General features: G+C 38.0%; 1 protein-coding gene across 4 annotated transcripts in view; it reads right to left on the bottom strand.

Moving 5' to 3' along the window:
* CDC42BPA (CDC42 binding protein kinase alpha) overlaps positions 1 to 15487 on the bottom strand; it is a 159370-nt gene that overhangs the window by 22243 nt on the left and 121640 nt on the right. For 2 of the 4 annotated variants that reach the window (XM_081186348.1, XM_081186345.1), the window contains exons 22-28: positions 9133 to 9171; positions 5654 to 5773; positions 3187 to 3267; positions 2319 to 2424; positions 1902 to 2038; positions 896 to 1035; positions 192 to 273 (exon numbers count right to left, since the gene is read on the bottom strand). In XM_081186348.1, coding sequence (XP_081042474.1) covers positions 192 to 273; positions 896 to 1035; positions 1902 to 2038; positions 2319 to 2424; positions 3187 to 3267; positions 5654 to 5773; positions 9133 to 9171 — 705 coding nt within the window. The remainder of the gene's footprint in view (positions 1 to 191; positions 274 to 895; positions 1036 to 1901; positions 2039 to 2318; positions 2425 to 3186; positions 3268 to 5653; positions 5774 to 9132; positions 9172 to 15487) is intronic. The other 2 variants (XM_081186346.1, XM_081186347.1) reach the window with 2 other exon arrangements.

The following is a 15487-nucleotide window of genomic DNA, read 5'->3' as shown; positions in this document are numbered from 1 at the left end:
CATTTTCATACTTCCTCCTAGTGTCCAGGGTTTGGATGAAAAAGACATGAAATTTCAAGGAGCACTTGAAACCACAAAGAACGATGAAGGTATTTTTGATAATAATTGAAATGGAAACAAAAATTAAACAACAGTATTGGCTCCACTGTACTTATAAGCAACAGATTTCAACTTTAACATGTATTACTTACTCTAAAGATACAGGGAATATCTTTTCTATTTGCATGGATGACATCAGAAGCCAAGACAGAACTCACTGAGAATTCTTCATCCCTTTTTGAAAAACAACAATGCAAAAAAAGTTTATCAGCAAACTGAAGTGCACTTCTTTTATAATTAACTTTTAAACAGTATCTATTCAAATTATAGTGGAAGTGCATATCAGCACAAAGTGCTTTTTATCTTAAAAAGGTAACCTCAAGTCATTTAGGAAGAGAATGACCACCAATTTCATTTCTTTTATTTTTATGTTATTTCTGTAGACTATATTCTTTTTTAAGCAAACATGTGCTATCTGCTTTTTTTTTTTTTTGGTAGTCTAACATCATGGCACAATGAAAATATCAGATTCCATCTATCTGACATTAATCTGGAAGTAACTGCAAGGGTGGCTGAGGTTTTGTCAATAGTGTCTCTTAGAGTAGCGAAGGGCACTATTTAGTGGGAAGAAACTCCAATGAAAATCCTCGTTCTTACATATTTTTGTATATGTTTTTTAAAATTTTACATGTGGATGTTTTATGATGGCCTATATTCATAATGCCTAATAAAGGATTGGTGAAGAAGAAGAGTTATTTCTTAGACATGGAAGCTTCCATAGATTGAATTATCTACAGTGTGAATTATAATTGGTAGCACTTGCAGTCTCTTACATTAAAAAACAACAACTTCCTACCTCATATCAAGAACCTGACTCACTACCACACTGGGCTGGGATGCTTTTCCTTCTGCAATATCATAAAGGAAGAGCTTGAAGTCACAGACAACAGACAGTGCTCTTTGCCAGCCTTTCTTCACTCCAGCTGGTTTTGGGACCTGTAACAAAATTAATGGTACTGATATTCAAATGTAAAGAAAGAAATGTAAAAATAAATAAATCATTCCATTAATTAGTTATTAGAAATGCCCTGTATATTCTCAATGTATAACCAGCAGGTCATTCAAGAGCATGCCAGCATTGCAAAACCAAACGGGTTTAATTACTGTGGCTTTCTACAAGAAATTCTATGAGGTTGCTGAGAATTCTTTGTTAGAGATCCTTTGCCCTTTCTCAGAACTGCAGCTTCTGCAGTTCCTTTGGGAAATACCACAGCAGTTAAATCGGAATAGGTTTGTAGCGTGCATCTTTTTACATGAGTCAAAAGTCTGAGGAAACCTCCACGCTTTCATTCAGAAGGGCAGGCCTCTTTGAAAACATGCCCTTACTGCAAGCTTATTTCAGCTCAGTCACATCACCTAGAAACCCAGGGAAAGTTACACCACGCTTTTTGCTGGTCGTGTGCCAAACTCTATTTTATAAAGGCTTGTTTTTTCTCTGTCAGGCCCAGCCTGGCTTGGTTGACAGTAGCCCCGCTCCTGAAAGCAGTCTGGAATAGGGTAAATTACACCAGCATAATCCACTCTTGTGTATATGGCCTCCTATAATTTGGATAGCTGCGGAAATGTTTAGTGCGCATTATACTTAGCTTGAAGTAATAATATGCAATAAAAATGTGGGGATGGTAAAGTTTAGAAAAGAGTAGTTCTTTTCTTATTCACACACTCAGAAAAAAATATTATATAGAAAATGAAAAGCCAAGATGATTGTCATTCTAATATAAACCAAATTGTTTGATGCTGCATTATAAATTATTGTAAGAAAACTACAATCAGACCATGGCATTCAGTGTTCCTATACTTACTCGGACATGGCCTTCATAAGCCGTTCCTATGCCTTTCTGTGGGTCAATACCCAAAGGACCCTTTGTCTGTTCAGGTGGAATTGGACACACCGCTGGTGCCTTGTCTGCACAGGTCACATGGCATGAAAATCCACACACTGGGGGAAATATAGAAATCAATCAAAATATGCATTTCTCATTATTGAATATGTAACAGATTAATCTAGTAACGTATGAAAGTTATTAACATTTCTCATGTCAATGTTGTTAGTTACTTTTGCAATATCTGAGTTTGGATCAGTTCCAGAATTAAACAAAAACAAGTAAATATTGTTTTTCAAACTGGTCTGGACTGTTCTTGCATCCAAAAATTTAATAATCAACAGAATAATACAATGAAGTGATAATTTGCTAGATAAGATGGTAAGTCACTCTTACCTTCACAGGTACAGCCCTGCCTTATTAAGCCAACCATCAAAGATGTGCACTGATTGCATTTGGTAGGGGTATTAAAGGATTTCACTACAAACTGATGGGCCTTTGGCTGTGGAATAATGAAAACAGAAAAAGCTTAGATGACAGGTACTTTGCTCTCCAAAAATTACTCTTAAATACAAATGCTGTGTGTTAAATTAATGGTCTGGTTTGCTGTGCTGATAAAAACCAAGAGTTTTTTTTGTTTTTGTTTTTTGTTTAGTAATACAAATTCCAGACTGTTCCCATGTCTAAAAATAGCCAAAGCATTATTGATTACTGTTCAGAGAATAAAATTGGCAGTCTAAAGAAAGCTGACCCATGTCTCAGCAGTCATGTCAGCTGTCTCTTTGAAAGGGACACTATCAAAGTTAAAATCATAAATGTAAAGTACTATTAAACATCTGTGCATCAGCAAAAAGAAAAAAATAAATATTAAAGAAAACCCTCTTTTGTATAAGCAGATGAATATACAGAAATTAAACAGGTGAAAGAGTCATCCTTTGTTTAAAGGTACTGATGTTTATTTATTTTCTGTTAAGAGACAGACAGCTGTGCAATCTCAATGGTCAAATATCTAAGGTAAGACTGCACAGAACCAAAATTGTGAAATTTTGCTTCCCTTAGCTATGAAGACCATTTGGTGATAAATAAACACACTTTTCTCATCACATTAAAGTGATGATATCTGTGTTGTGAACCAGATGATTCATAAACATCCCCAGGAAACTACATGGGAAGGGCTTCAATGTTGCACTTCTGAATGATTGTTACAATGATTATGATTAATAACAATAATACTGCTGTTAACTGTTGCAATTTCTTATGGTACCTTTGGCACAGAGAGTCCTGAACCAATATATGGTGACCTCATGGTTGGTGTGTGAACCGGACGCAGAGGATGATCTGAAACCTGAACATATATATGTTGAGGATTACTTAAGGTGAAAAAAGCACACCATTAAAAGGCCTTTCACAAACATAAACTTCAGCAAAAAGAGCACAAGAACTAAAGGAGGCAAATAAATGAATGATTGTACAAATAACATGCTCATCACCTTGCTACCTAGCAAAATATTTAAACATCTTTTAAGTTCTCCTTTACAACCTTGAGGATAGCTATGCTGACAAGTGACAAATGCATTTTACTTAATGATGTGTTTCAATGGCTAAACTCCCAATACTCAGTGATTTAGCAAAGATAATTCACAAATGTAAAACTTTCACCTTACAGCAACAACAAAATGTATAATCTTTCTTTCCTTTGGTTTTGTAAATCAATAACATGAATTCCAGTATGCTAGCTTCCTATGATTTGGGACAGCTGCGTTATTTTGCATCCATAAAGCAATTTTGGGAATTATTCTTTTGGATACACACCAGTAAAAAGTGTCTCATTTTATCAGAATATGACATCTGTGATGCATGTGGTTTGTTAGAGGTCAATGCAGGGAGATGGATATTCTAAGGAAATGCCCCCCCCCCAAGCTAACATGCTACTGATTAATTGACGTATAACACCTCTGCATCAATAGTGAATTCATAGTTGTACCAGAAATGTAACTGCTAACTACCAAAAAATGAAGGCCAGTTGCATTGCAAAAAATCTACCTAAAGCATCTTGACAAAAATGCCCTTGTAGGAGTGGCAGAAGAGTTTAGCAAAGTGTGACTAATGATAATGGCTTTTGAAAAGAAAAATATTATGTGTGGGGAAGATGAAGTTTTTTGCAGCATATTTCAACTAATGAGTGGGATAGCTGAGGCACTAATGCTTTTTATATACTGGTTAAGGAATCTTAATGGTAGTTTGACAGCATCCGATCAGTTTGCAACAAAAGGGGGATTATGGCTGCATTGGTATGGACACTTACCTGGGAGTAAGTTCCACTGAACTTCTCTATAACCATGCTTAAGTTTGCAGTTAAGAAGAGGGGAAAAACCTGCACCCCTAATTTCAGGGGCTGTGTTGGTATGGCCATGTTGTTGGACTCCCAACTCCCATGTGCTCCAGCCAGCATAGCCAATGTTCAGGGATGATAGGAGCTGAAGTTCAACAACATTTGGAAGGACACGCCTTAGCAATCCCTCCCTTATTTGAAAGGCTTAGTGGCATTTGAAAGTCAAAAAATGTAAGGAAGAATGATTTTTTATTTTTTGGAATAGCAAGAGTATCTGTCAGTTGCAGAGATGTTGTATGAACATTAAAAGCCCAAGTAATTTCAACCAAAATAGAAACATAGTCCAGGAATATAAGGCCAATAAACAGCCACTTTGGCTCATGGAAGGGGTTTGGGCAGCCCACCATTTTTTTCCTTTCCTTTTAAACCTGACGCCATCTCCATGCAACTATAATGTATCATGAATTCTTTGCAAAACGTCTATAAGTTTCAAAAATACTTTTGCCACCCAGCATAGGAGTCTGCTTATGGTTATAAAACCCCCACAGGCCTTTGGATTCTGGCCTAAGTGTAGAACATGGTTGTAGGTTTCCAGAGGAACAATGTAATATAATGGGTTCAGATGGGACCCAAAAGGAACATCCCAAGAAAATATTGCAAAGATTATTTGGCAAGGTTCAGCAGCCCAGAAAAAAAAGGAAGCAGCAGCAAATAGATGCAAAATGAACAAAGCAGCACTCAATCCTAGGTGCAGTTGAATATCTGAAAGGAAGCAACGAGAGCACTCACCTTACCAAACCTCGCTGGTACCATTTCCCACTTGCTACTTGCTTTCTTAGGGCAATTTCACAAATGATTAAGATGGCTACAAACCCAAGTTTGCCAGGAAGTGTATATTCAACAGGCATCCAGATCCAATCCTCACAGCCTAATTATTGTGTTTTGTACAATGTACAGTGGTACCTCGGTTTACAAACTTAATCTGTTTCGGAAGTCCGTTCTTAAACCGAAACCGTTCTTAAACCAAGGCGCGCTTCCCCTAATGAGGCCTTCCACTGCCGGTGCCCTTCCACCGTTCGGCTTCCATTCTTAGACCAAGGTAGAGTTCGCAAACCGGGACACTACTTCCAGTTTTGTGGAGTTCGTAAACCAAATAGTTCGTAAACAGGGCTGTTCTTAAACCAAGGTACCACTGTAGAAATGTGTGCTGCATTCTTTTTACATTTACAGGTACAGCATCCCACATCTAAACAACTGCATGTGAACTGGTCCTTGGATATAGTTTTTAAATCTAATTTAAATCAAACACTATTCAGGGCTATTTTGCCTCCTAATTCATTCCGAACCTATCTAACACTGTGGTGTGGGACAGACGAATCTTAAGCAAATGAGAGAGTACCTCAATTGGTTCAATGTCACTAGCTGTGGAAGGGGACCTAGATCTTGAATGAAGGTGACACTTGATATCTTCATCCCGCGAAGGCGTATTAGATAAGGTAAAATTTTCAACAGAATCAATCTAGAGAAACAACCAAGGAAAAGAAACAAGCAAAAGGAAGGGAAGAGGGAGGGGAAGAAAATTAACGGCCACTTTTTTATTATGCACTAATTTTCTCAAAAACATAGAAATGCAAATTGGGGACCAAAATTTTTAAAAGAAATAAATAATAATTTGCCACTCAATTTGTAAATGTTTGAGCTAGGTTACCTGCCTGCAATGGCAGCGTAACACCAGTTTATCTGGCTTGTGCAGGGATCAGTAAAGTCCACTCTAAGAATTTATTTGTTCGCAGTTGGATAGGATAACCAATTTACATAAAGCCTATAATAACGCTTGTGAGTCACTGAGACTGTCTTATTCTTTAATTTAAAACCCCTGAACTTTGGGTTCTTTTATGAATTGCAATGGATAGCAAAAAAAATATGTTAAGGTGCTTCCCCACTGTTAATTTAAATCTTGATCATTAAGGAACCATACCAATGAATTAAACATAACAATACATTGTGATGATTATCAACAAGAAATTGCCCATCATGACATATGAAAGTATTTTGTACAAGCATACTATAACCGCTGAGTTATACGTTTTTGTTTGATTTGTAGTAGTCTGAAGTTTTCAATACTAAGCAAAAGAAGCTAGAATATATTTTGCCTAATAAAAGAATCTCATAAAGGGTGAATATCAGAAGCAAAATAATAGAAAAAGATTCTGTTCTGCAGTGATGCCTTGATCTACATTTTCTAATTTCAGTTTTTTCAGTTATTGTAATTAGAAATTGTTTGATGGTTTAGGTGTTATGCAATATTTGATTTCATCTTGTTCTGTCCATATTCATGTTAAAGATTATATTAAACACAATGGGCTAAGTCTACACTGCTATACTAGACATGGGTTTGCTTCCATGAAAATATATTTGAGGGAAGACAGTTTTAATTAAAAATCTAATTCCTTTATCTAGTTGAACTACAACTTTCTCATATGGGATGTGGGTGGCGCTGTGGTCTAAACAACAGAGCCTAGGGCTTGCCGATCGGAAGGTCAGCAGTTCAACTTCCCGCGACGGGATGAGCTCCCGTTGCTCAGTCCCTGCTCCTGTCAACCTAGCAGTTCGAAAGCACATCAAATACAAGTAGATAAATAGGTGCTGCTCCGGTGGGAAGGTAAACGGTGTTTCCGTGCGCTGCTCTGGTTCGCCAGAAGCGGCTTAGTCATGCTGGCCACATGACCCGGAAAAACTGTCTGCAGACAAACACTGGCTCCCTCGGCCTATAGGGCTAGATGAGCACGCAACCCCCGAGTCGTCCGCAACTGGACCTAACGGTCAGGGGGTACCTTTACTTTTACAACTTTCTCATTAGTCACCAGCTCCCCCAACCTGCCCTGCCACCCCCCTCCCCATAGCATAGAGATCAGTTCAAATATTACATTTTTCTGCAAAAATAATCTAGTTGCTTCAAATAAACCCATCAATTGCCATTTTGGAAAACCCAATATCTAAGAATATTTTTGTTTGTAATGCAATTCATTATTGTGCTTTACGAAACTGTTGGGAGATTATGTTGTCCCAGAGAGCACAAAAATTAAACTATTTTAATTACTACAGAGGACACATCTGGGCTGTAATAATAATAATGATGATGATGATGATACCCCGCCCATCTGGCTGGGTTTCCCCAGCCACTCTGGGCGGCTTCAAACAAAATATTAAAATACAATAGTGTGCCAAACATTAAAAGCTTCCCTATACATTTGCCCCTTTAAAGGTTTTAATATATAACAGCTGCATGGGCAATCTTAATGTCTGATTTGCCTTTTCTTTTCTTTTACATGTGTTTACACTGGGCAAAGCAGCAACTGTGACACAAACTGCTGCTTGGTTCTTTTAAGAAAGATGGGAACTGCAAGTTGATAATAGTATAAGCACCCAAATGCTAAACAATACGCCAGCTTGCTACATATAAACTGTTTCAAGCAGTGCAGCAATCAGCGGCAGAAATTCTTTCCTATGCTCAGCATTTTAAAAAAATGCACACCTCTCTGAATATCAGGAATTCTATTTTCTTTAGTTGATATATATATAGATTACTGTACTAAAGAGGGCTTTATTTCTACATTTTTTGAAAATATTGCTTGTAAATACTGGACATCTATTGGAGGAATTGTTGAAGCTCTTCCCATCTCCTCTGAGGGCTGTGCCTGACACTGTTCCCAGGGAAGCCTGCTGTATACATACTTTGGCAAAGCCTCACAATACCATATGCCTTATCTATGTGTCAGCATGGAGGAAATATAATCAGAGGATTTGCACATATCTAAGCCCCCCACTCCAAAATTGGTGCTTTCCTTCAATACTCCTCCCAAATAAAGGACAAGGGAAATGCAAAAGACTGGTTTGCACATGCTGCTTGCACCTTCTATGTACATTATTTAAATAACCAGAGCTTTCAACACAGTCCAGAAAGTACCACTACACCCATAGATCTAGTAATTAGCTGTCAGCTATTCATGCACTGATATACCCTAATCCAAGAGCAAAAGGCTACTGGGTGAAGAAGTCCCTCATCAAAGAGGGATCTAATGTAGGTATGTGCAGTGTCCTGTACTGAGAACACACACTGCCTATCCAATTATCAGTTTTCTCAAGTTGCATAGTGCTCGTCACCTGTTCAAATAATAGAATTGTAGAGTGGGAAGGGATCCAAAGGGCCCTCTAGCACACACACACACTGCGCAATGCAGGAATGTTAGGTTGTGTGAATTGGCTTCTAGACTAGGTCACGGTTGTGTTTTCTGCCCAATAAACAGACAACTAAAACTGAAAACACCATGAGTATCCTTGACAATAAGTTGGGCAAGGCACCATTCTGCTCCCATTGTGTTTAGGACAGAATCACAGCAATAGTAAGGATAACTGAAATTGATTACTGATTTTAAGTTCAGTGTCTCCTTATTAAAAAAATAAATCAAATTAATCTACCACGACAAAAACTTCCGTATTATCTTGTCTTGCTACCGGTATTTCCTACAGGAAGCAGGGCAGACGAAGAAGTGGGTTTTAATTCTGTTTATAATCATGCACTGCAACCTAATTAGTTTTAATGACTCCAGTTTGCCGTCATCTTTTGTTTCTGTGACATTTGAGTGCCAAGAGTACAACATTAAAAAACGAAAACGCCACACACATTCTCCAGAACTTTTACTTAAACAGCATTGAATGCAATGAAAGTATAGGAGCAGCAGTAGCACAAGACAAGCAGCAAGATAAATATGCAAGGCATAAACAGCATCAACAAAAATGGTCTACATTAAACAAAGGAAAAAGCATGTGCATCATAGGCAAAACTAAAAGGCCACACACAGCAAGACATCCTCTTACACGTCTGCCTTTGTGAGCTGGAATACAGGAAGGAGAGCGCTTTAACAGAGAAAGGAGGAGACTGTTAACAGAACGAAACAGAAAGGCACATAATCCAGATCCAAATTTCTATCACAAGACACATACAGTAATATGTACAATACTTTGAATTGTGAGGACAGAGACATGTAATAGGGAATTCTTTTTCAAAAGGAAACCAAAAGAACTAAATACAGGAGAACAATTTTTCAAACTTGTATGTTCATAACACTCACTTCTCTCACAACTATTTTAAGGGCCAAACTAAACAGAAAGTTGGTTAAATGTATCTTTGTATTTAACATGGTTTTTTTTTTTTTTAAAAAAAGGTGAATAACATCAGCTGGGGAAGAGTGATAATTATCAGGTTTTTATCAGGCAGAGAGAGGCAATTTAACCCCCTTCCTCTGTGATGCAATTCCTCTCCACTACTGTCATGGGGAGAACTTCTCCCCAAAGCAAATCATGATTTTCATGCGAGCGCCAAAAGAGTTCTGCTTACAATGCAGATACAAACCTTTCCTAATAAGTGCTCAAATCCTTAGAAATGCTCAAAGTCTTTCAACTCAGACTGACAAAAAGGTCATTCAGCATAGGCTTGAATAACTTGTGACCTGCTAAATTAACTATACATTATGGCTTGCTATGTCTTGGCAATCCCACAGTTTTGCAATTTAAGGCCTTCCAGATTTACTCAGTGGCCAGTGATATATAGCTGAATAGGTTACATTTGGCAGCTGTGTAGGCTTGACCTAGATGCTATATAGAAAGTTCATTGTGGCAAGACTACATCCGCAAGGCTACAGAAATGACTGAGCATGATCTGACTCCACGTGAGAAGAAATCATTTCAGGAACACCAGGAATACTGTTACTTACCAGTAATGAAAGTTTTTTGACACATGACTGTATATTCACATTTAGGGGTCCCCTAAGCCAAGTGTGTAAATGATAAGGCTGCCAGCATACAAACTACTCTGCCTCTTCTTTCCCCCCCACAAAATGTGCCATAAGGTACTGGTAAAGTAGGAAGGAAAGAAGGCTCTGGTAATACTTCAGTTCCTTCCAACTTCTTGGCTAAGCTTTCATTTTAACTTGATCAAGAAGGAAAGATGGATACACAAGGATGTATGCAATTACTGGGAAACAGCTCTGCGTTCCTCAGGTGATGCTCCTCACCTATGGAAGACAAGGCAGCAATTCTTTGCAAAGAAAAGTAATATGGGGAACTAACTGAAAACTGAACCATAAAAAACATTTAAACATTTCAATGGTCTAATGATAAAAATAAAATAAAAGAATCTTTTTTTCAAGTATTATATTGCTACCGAGAGTCAGGATGGTGTAGGGCAGGAGAGTCAGAGGTTAAAAATTCCTGTTAAGCCATGAAGCTAATTGTCATGGCCCACTCTGAGGACCATGGTGAGGACCATGAGTGCAAGGAAGAGGCCATGAACCAGAGCTCTCCCACTCAAGGCCCCAACTTGGAGCTGGGCCCTTCTGATGAAAATCTTCCTCAAAGTTTTGCAGGCTCCCTTCACCTTGGCTCAGAGGGAGGAGGCAGGACCACTGAATACCACCCTTCAATGGTGGTAGAGAGAGGGAGCACCATGGCACAGTCTGAGGTTTCAAAGAAGGAGGAAATGCAGGCATTGTCTCAAAAGAAGCAGACCCAGCCCCCCAGAAGGTGCATTTTCGAATCAGGTGGATTTATGAACTTTGCTTTCAACAGGTTTTTTTTAAAAAAACAACAACAGAGAGGGCATTTAGAACATATTTTTAAAATCCTATAATAGAGGGCAACTTAACTGAATCTGCTACCCTTGTTAATAGAATCATATTGTAGTGGTTGGGGCAAAGTGAAGACAGCCACTGTTAAAAATTAGCACTGCTTAAAAATGTTAAGGATAATCTGGCAGTTTTACGATAGGAGCATAAACTTTGTATATGATCATAAACCTACTGATGGTTGAGAAACATTTTACTTTTCTTGCCCTACTATTCTTTCTTATAGAACATGATGGAAAGCATCTTAAATTTATAAAAATCTATGCTAGTTCAAATTTCCCTTTCTAATGAGGGGATCTCAGCTCAAGACACCCCAGGACTCTTCTATTAACGTAACTTTCATTCCAAGGACAGTCTTCAATGATTACTGCACACCTTCCTAGCCTCCTTTTTTTCTTCTTAAATGAATTTGACCTGACTGTATCCAAAGTATGAAATCAGCAGTCTGAGGACTTCTGCTTACTGTGATATATTGTAGGACAAGAGTGAAGGATGATGGTTCTATATGACCGTATATGTGTGCATGGACATATTGATAGACCCAGGAACTATTGAGGCTGAGCTGGTGGGTTTCTGACTAGGGAAGGGGGAATCGTTTGGGAGGAATATTTCTAATTCTAGATATTTTGATACTTGCATTGAACTGCACTGACCCAATTTTATTTATTTAATTGTATTGAATTATGGAATAATTACTATTGAGGCTGAGTTGGTGGGTATCTGACTAGGGAAGGGGGAATAGTTTGGGAGGAATATTTCTAATTCTAGATATTTTGATACTTGCATTGAACTGCACTGAACCAATTTTATTTATTTAATTATATTGAATTATGGAATAATGACAAAATGAAAAAGCAAACTTGGTGAACTCATTTTCACAGTGGGATATTTGTTCTCCTTCCATCTGCAGTCTACTGTTAAGTGCAGCTGCGAACCTAGACACTTATCTTTCCCTAGTAAAAATAGAAAAATTATATGCTTCCTTGTTAGCCTAATTAAAGTAAGCTGCAATTGTTCATAGTTTTGTTTAAGTATATAAACTATTTGCCTGGGAGAAACACAAACTTGTGTAATGTGTGTAACAGAACAAATGGAAAGGTTGCAAGGATGGGGCGGTGCTTCCTCAAAAGAATCAGGTAAAGTGACCTCTGTGGCTTGAAGCGCCTTTCAACAGCTGTGGTGACTTTACCCAGCTGGAGTTAGCTTGGCTACAGTTACCCATTGCCAGGGACTGGCTGGACACTGAGGGGTGGTGGCTGGGTACTGATGAGTGGGCACTAGGAGAAGCGAGGTCAGAGACTGACTTTGAAGAAGGGGTCTGTGATTTGGGGAAGCCTGTAACAGCCAGGAGACGAGAATTCTATTATTCATAAAGGGGCTGTTTTAAATCTCAGTATGTGGAGACTTCTCCTTCACAGTAAGCAGTTTGTCTGAAGCGGGTAGAAGCCTAGCATTACCATGATGCACAAATCCACTGACCATTCATCTACAGCCCCCTTAAATGGATTTATTACCAAGAGCCTCTTAATAAAAGCAGACAATGCACCCCAATTCTTGAAATCAGCACAAATTAATTTCCATTTTATGATTGCAGCATGCATATGAAGGAAAGAACACATCCCGCTAGTCACATCCCCCTTGTTTGCACGTAACTCTGAGCCAAACCATAGCTTAGCACAAATGAGTAAAAGGTGCAGGACAAACCTTGGTTGCAGCTCATTATTTACCAGTAGAGAGCTAAACCACAAGCATGATAAGCCAAATCACAGCTTAGCTTAGAGAAACGCAGCAACAAAATACCTGAGGAGGTGAAAAGCAGCCATGATCTCCTTTTCACATACTTGTTTGTTTATGCTATGCCATGGTTTGGCTTAGTGTGATGTGTTAACAGGGCCAATATCTCCATTAGCTAACTCTTCAGCAGCTACAATCTTCTGAAAACTCAAGTTGTGTGGTAGATTTCATCAGTGTGCTTGGAAAATTAGTTAAGCTACTGTGAACATAGAACTATTGTTGTGTAATAATGTGCAAATATATGCACAATGCTGTTACTATAGTTGAAATCAATTAAACAAGCACTTATAATGAAGGCAAGTAGGATCTTTGATTTGGAGTGAGGTGGGAGTGGAGTTATGCTACAATAAAAAGGTCATTTTTTCTTTTTAAAAAGGATTTTAAATACAAAGAAGTGCTAGTTCTAATGTTGCAGATTGGGAACATGTATGCCGTTCAGAAACAAATGGTAAGCAACAGAAAACCAAAACCTTTCTTACACTCATGTAAAATAGAGGTTTTGAAGCTCTGTTTAGTATCTAGAACTTATCTATCATTTTTACACAAAAGGTCTATTTTATATAGCTTGCAATCCTCTAAGCCCTGTTGAATCAGAGTGCCTTCGAAATGTACTGAAGATAAAAATCCAATCTAAGGTTTGTATCCTACTAAGTCAAGAGTTGATCCAGAGAAATCAAATCAATGCACCTAAATTAGTCAGGATTAACTGATGTCCACTGATTTCCACAGGTCTTCTCTAAGTATGACCTAGTTGGATAAAACCCTGAATCTGTAAATAGGACAGAAAAGTGCACTGCTGAACTCTCAAGTCCATTTTAAAAGACAAATTCTTTTTTGCTCCTTATTAACTCAGATAGTTGTCAAATACTTTAATGGTGAAAATCACAAGCACAATGATGACATCACAAGCACTAGAGCACAGTACTACTCACACAATAACTGGATGTATACTTGTGAAACATTTTTTATCAGAATATGAGTATTCACTGCACCCTCTTTACATCACCATTCTCTATGGACTCCCATATTCAGTGGTAAGAATATTTTTTTCTACCACATGGTTGTGTTGAATGTTTTTTCAAAAGGAGCTGGGATTACAACATTCCTAGTTTTTAATTTATTGATCCACTACTAAAATCCTTGCAATAAAATAATGCAGTCAATTTGAAAAACATCCATTAGCTGGTATAAAATCAGTTAGGTTAATAATTTCATCAATGTCCAATATTAAAAAGTAAAATAAAAATGGATGGTGTTAAGAATCATAATGCTTAGTTGCCATCTGAAATTCAAAAAGTCTGCGGAAATCACTGATATGAAGGGAAAGAAACTGAGCAGAGGAAAGAAAACAGCCACAAAGCAAAGGAAGATAATACACTTACACTCACCCAAAACAAAAACCAAATTGCAGCAATATATTTTAAAGGTCAACTTCTGACCAAACAATATCAATAACAACGTAGAAAATATTAGGGCCGAGTGAGTGTGAGGCATCTCAGCTCCTTCTAATAGCAAAACAAAGCAACAGACACATACACAAATGCATGCCATTAAAAAAGAACTATATTGATAAATATGCAGGATTTAAACATATCAGGAGCACTAAAACCTTCTGTTGATTTTCATGCTCTTGATGGCACGGCTTGTTAAAGTGACTGCATTACTATTTAAATTTGCCAAATCAATCTGATTTCTACTGAATAATTTGCTGGTTTGACTTACGTCATCCATAAAATCAATCAATGAGGATGATGAAGAAGAAAAGGAATCCTATTTTAACGTATAGAGCAGTAAAGAAACAGAAACAGATAGATGAAAACTTCTGTTTTGTGAAAATAACCAGCACCGCCATACTGTTGAGAAATCAAGTGAAGAAAGATTCCAAATGATTTACATATTATTATTTTTTAGTATACCTTTTGAACAGCTTTTGTTAACTGACTATTATTCCACCAATATTACATAGTAGTTTAGTTATATTAAAGACAGTGCAAGGGAACATAGGATTGTTAGAACAATACAGACTCTTTAGGTTTGCTGTAGCTTTAGGAGAATCATGCAGATGTGGAATGTGCCATTAATTGTCACAATTTCTTAGTGGCAGGATTTTACTATCCAAACTAACAAAATGTCTGTGGCCATAAAGATGGGCTACATCTGTGTGACTGGGCAAGTGACAGCAACAGCTTCCTTTTCCAGCTCCAATTTTTCTTCCATTTGCCCTTGCTTCCCCGCCCCCTCAATCAATTGGGACCTTCACCCCAGTCCATAATCTCATCTGTGTTTAGATCCTCAGTCCCCTTTGCTTCAGCTATAGTACATTGCTGTGGCCATGTTAGTAAGGTATCTGCCCAATAGTGATGAAGCACAATGTGTACCATAGAACAAATCTTGGTTACAGCTCATGGCTTGCCTGGAGAGAGCTAAACCATAAGCTCATGTTGGGACAACTTGCTAAACCAAACTATGGCTGATCTATTTGTGCTTAGCATGGTTTGGCTGAATATAACATGTGATCTTGGCCAATGTGTCTCTTTCGTCCCCAAATTGAGTTCTATTTCTCAGTTGTGCTTACAAGCCCTGTTTCATGCCCAACAAGCATGGGATGCCTTTGTCTGGCGGCACTGTAGCCCATAGATTGCAGCAAAATACTGGGCAAGATTTTGCCCAGTATCTTCTCTGTGTGATGGGCTCATAGGAAAAAGCTGTCCCACGAGTCCTTGCTGCAGAAGGGAGGGGAAAGCCTAAGGCTGCTT

Source organism: Podarcis bocagei, assembly GCF_964188305.1.
Source record: "Podarcis bocagei genome assembly, chromosome: 3".
Lineage (NCBI taxonomy): Eukaryota > Metazoa > Chordata > Lepidosauria > Squamata > Lacertidae > Podarcis > Podarcis bocagei.
This window is presented reverse-complemented; position numbering and strand designations above follow the sequence as displayed.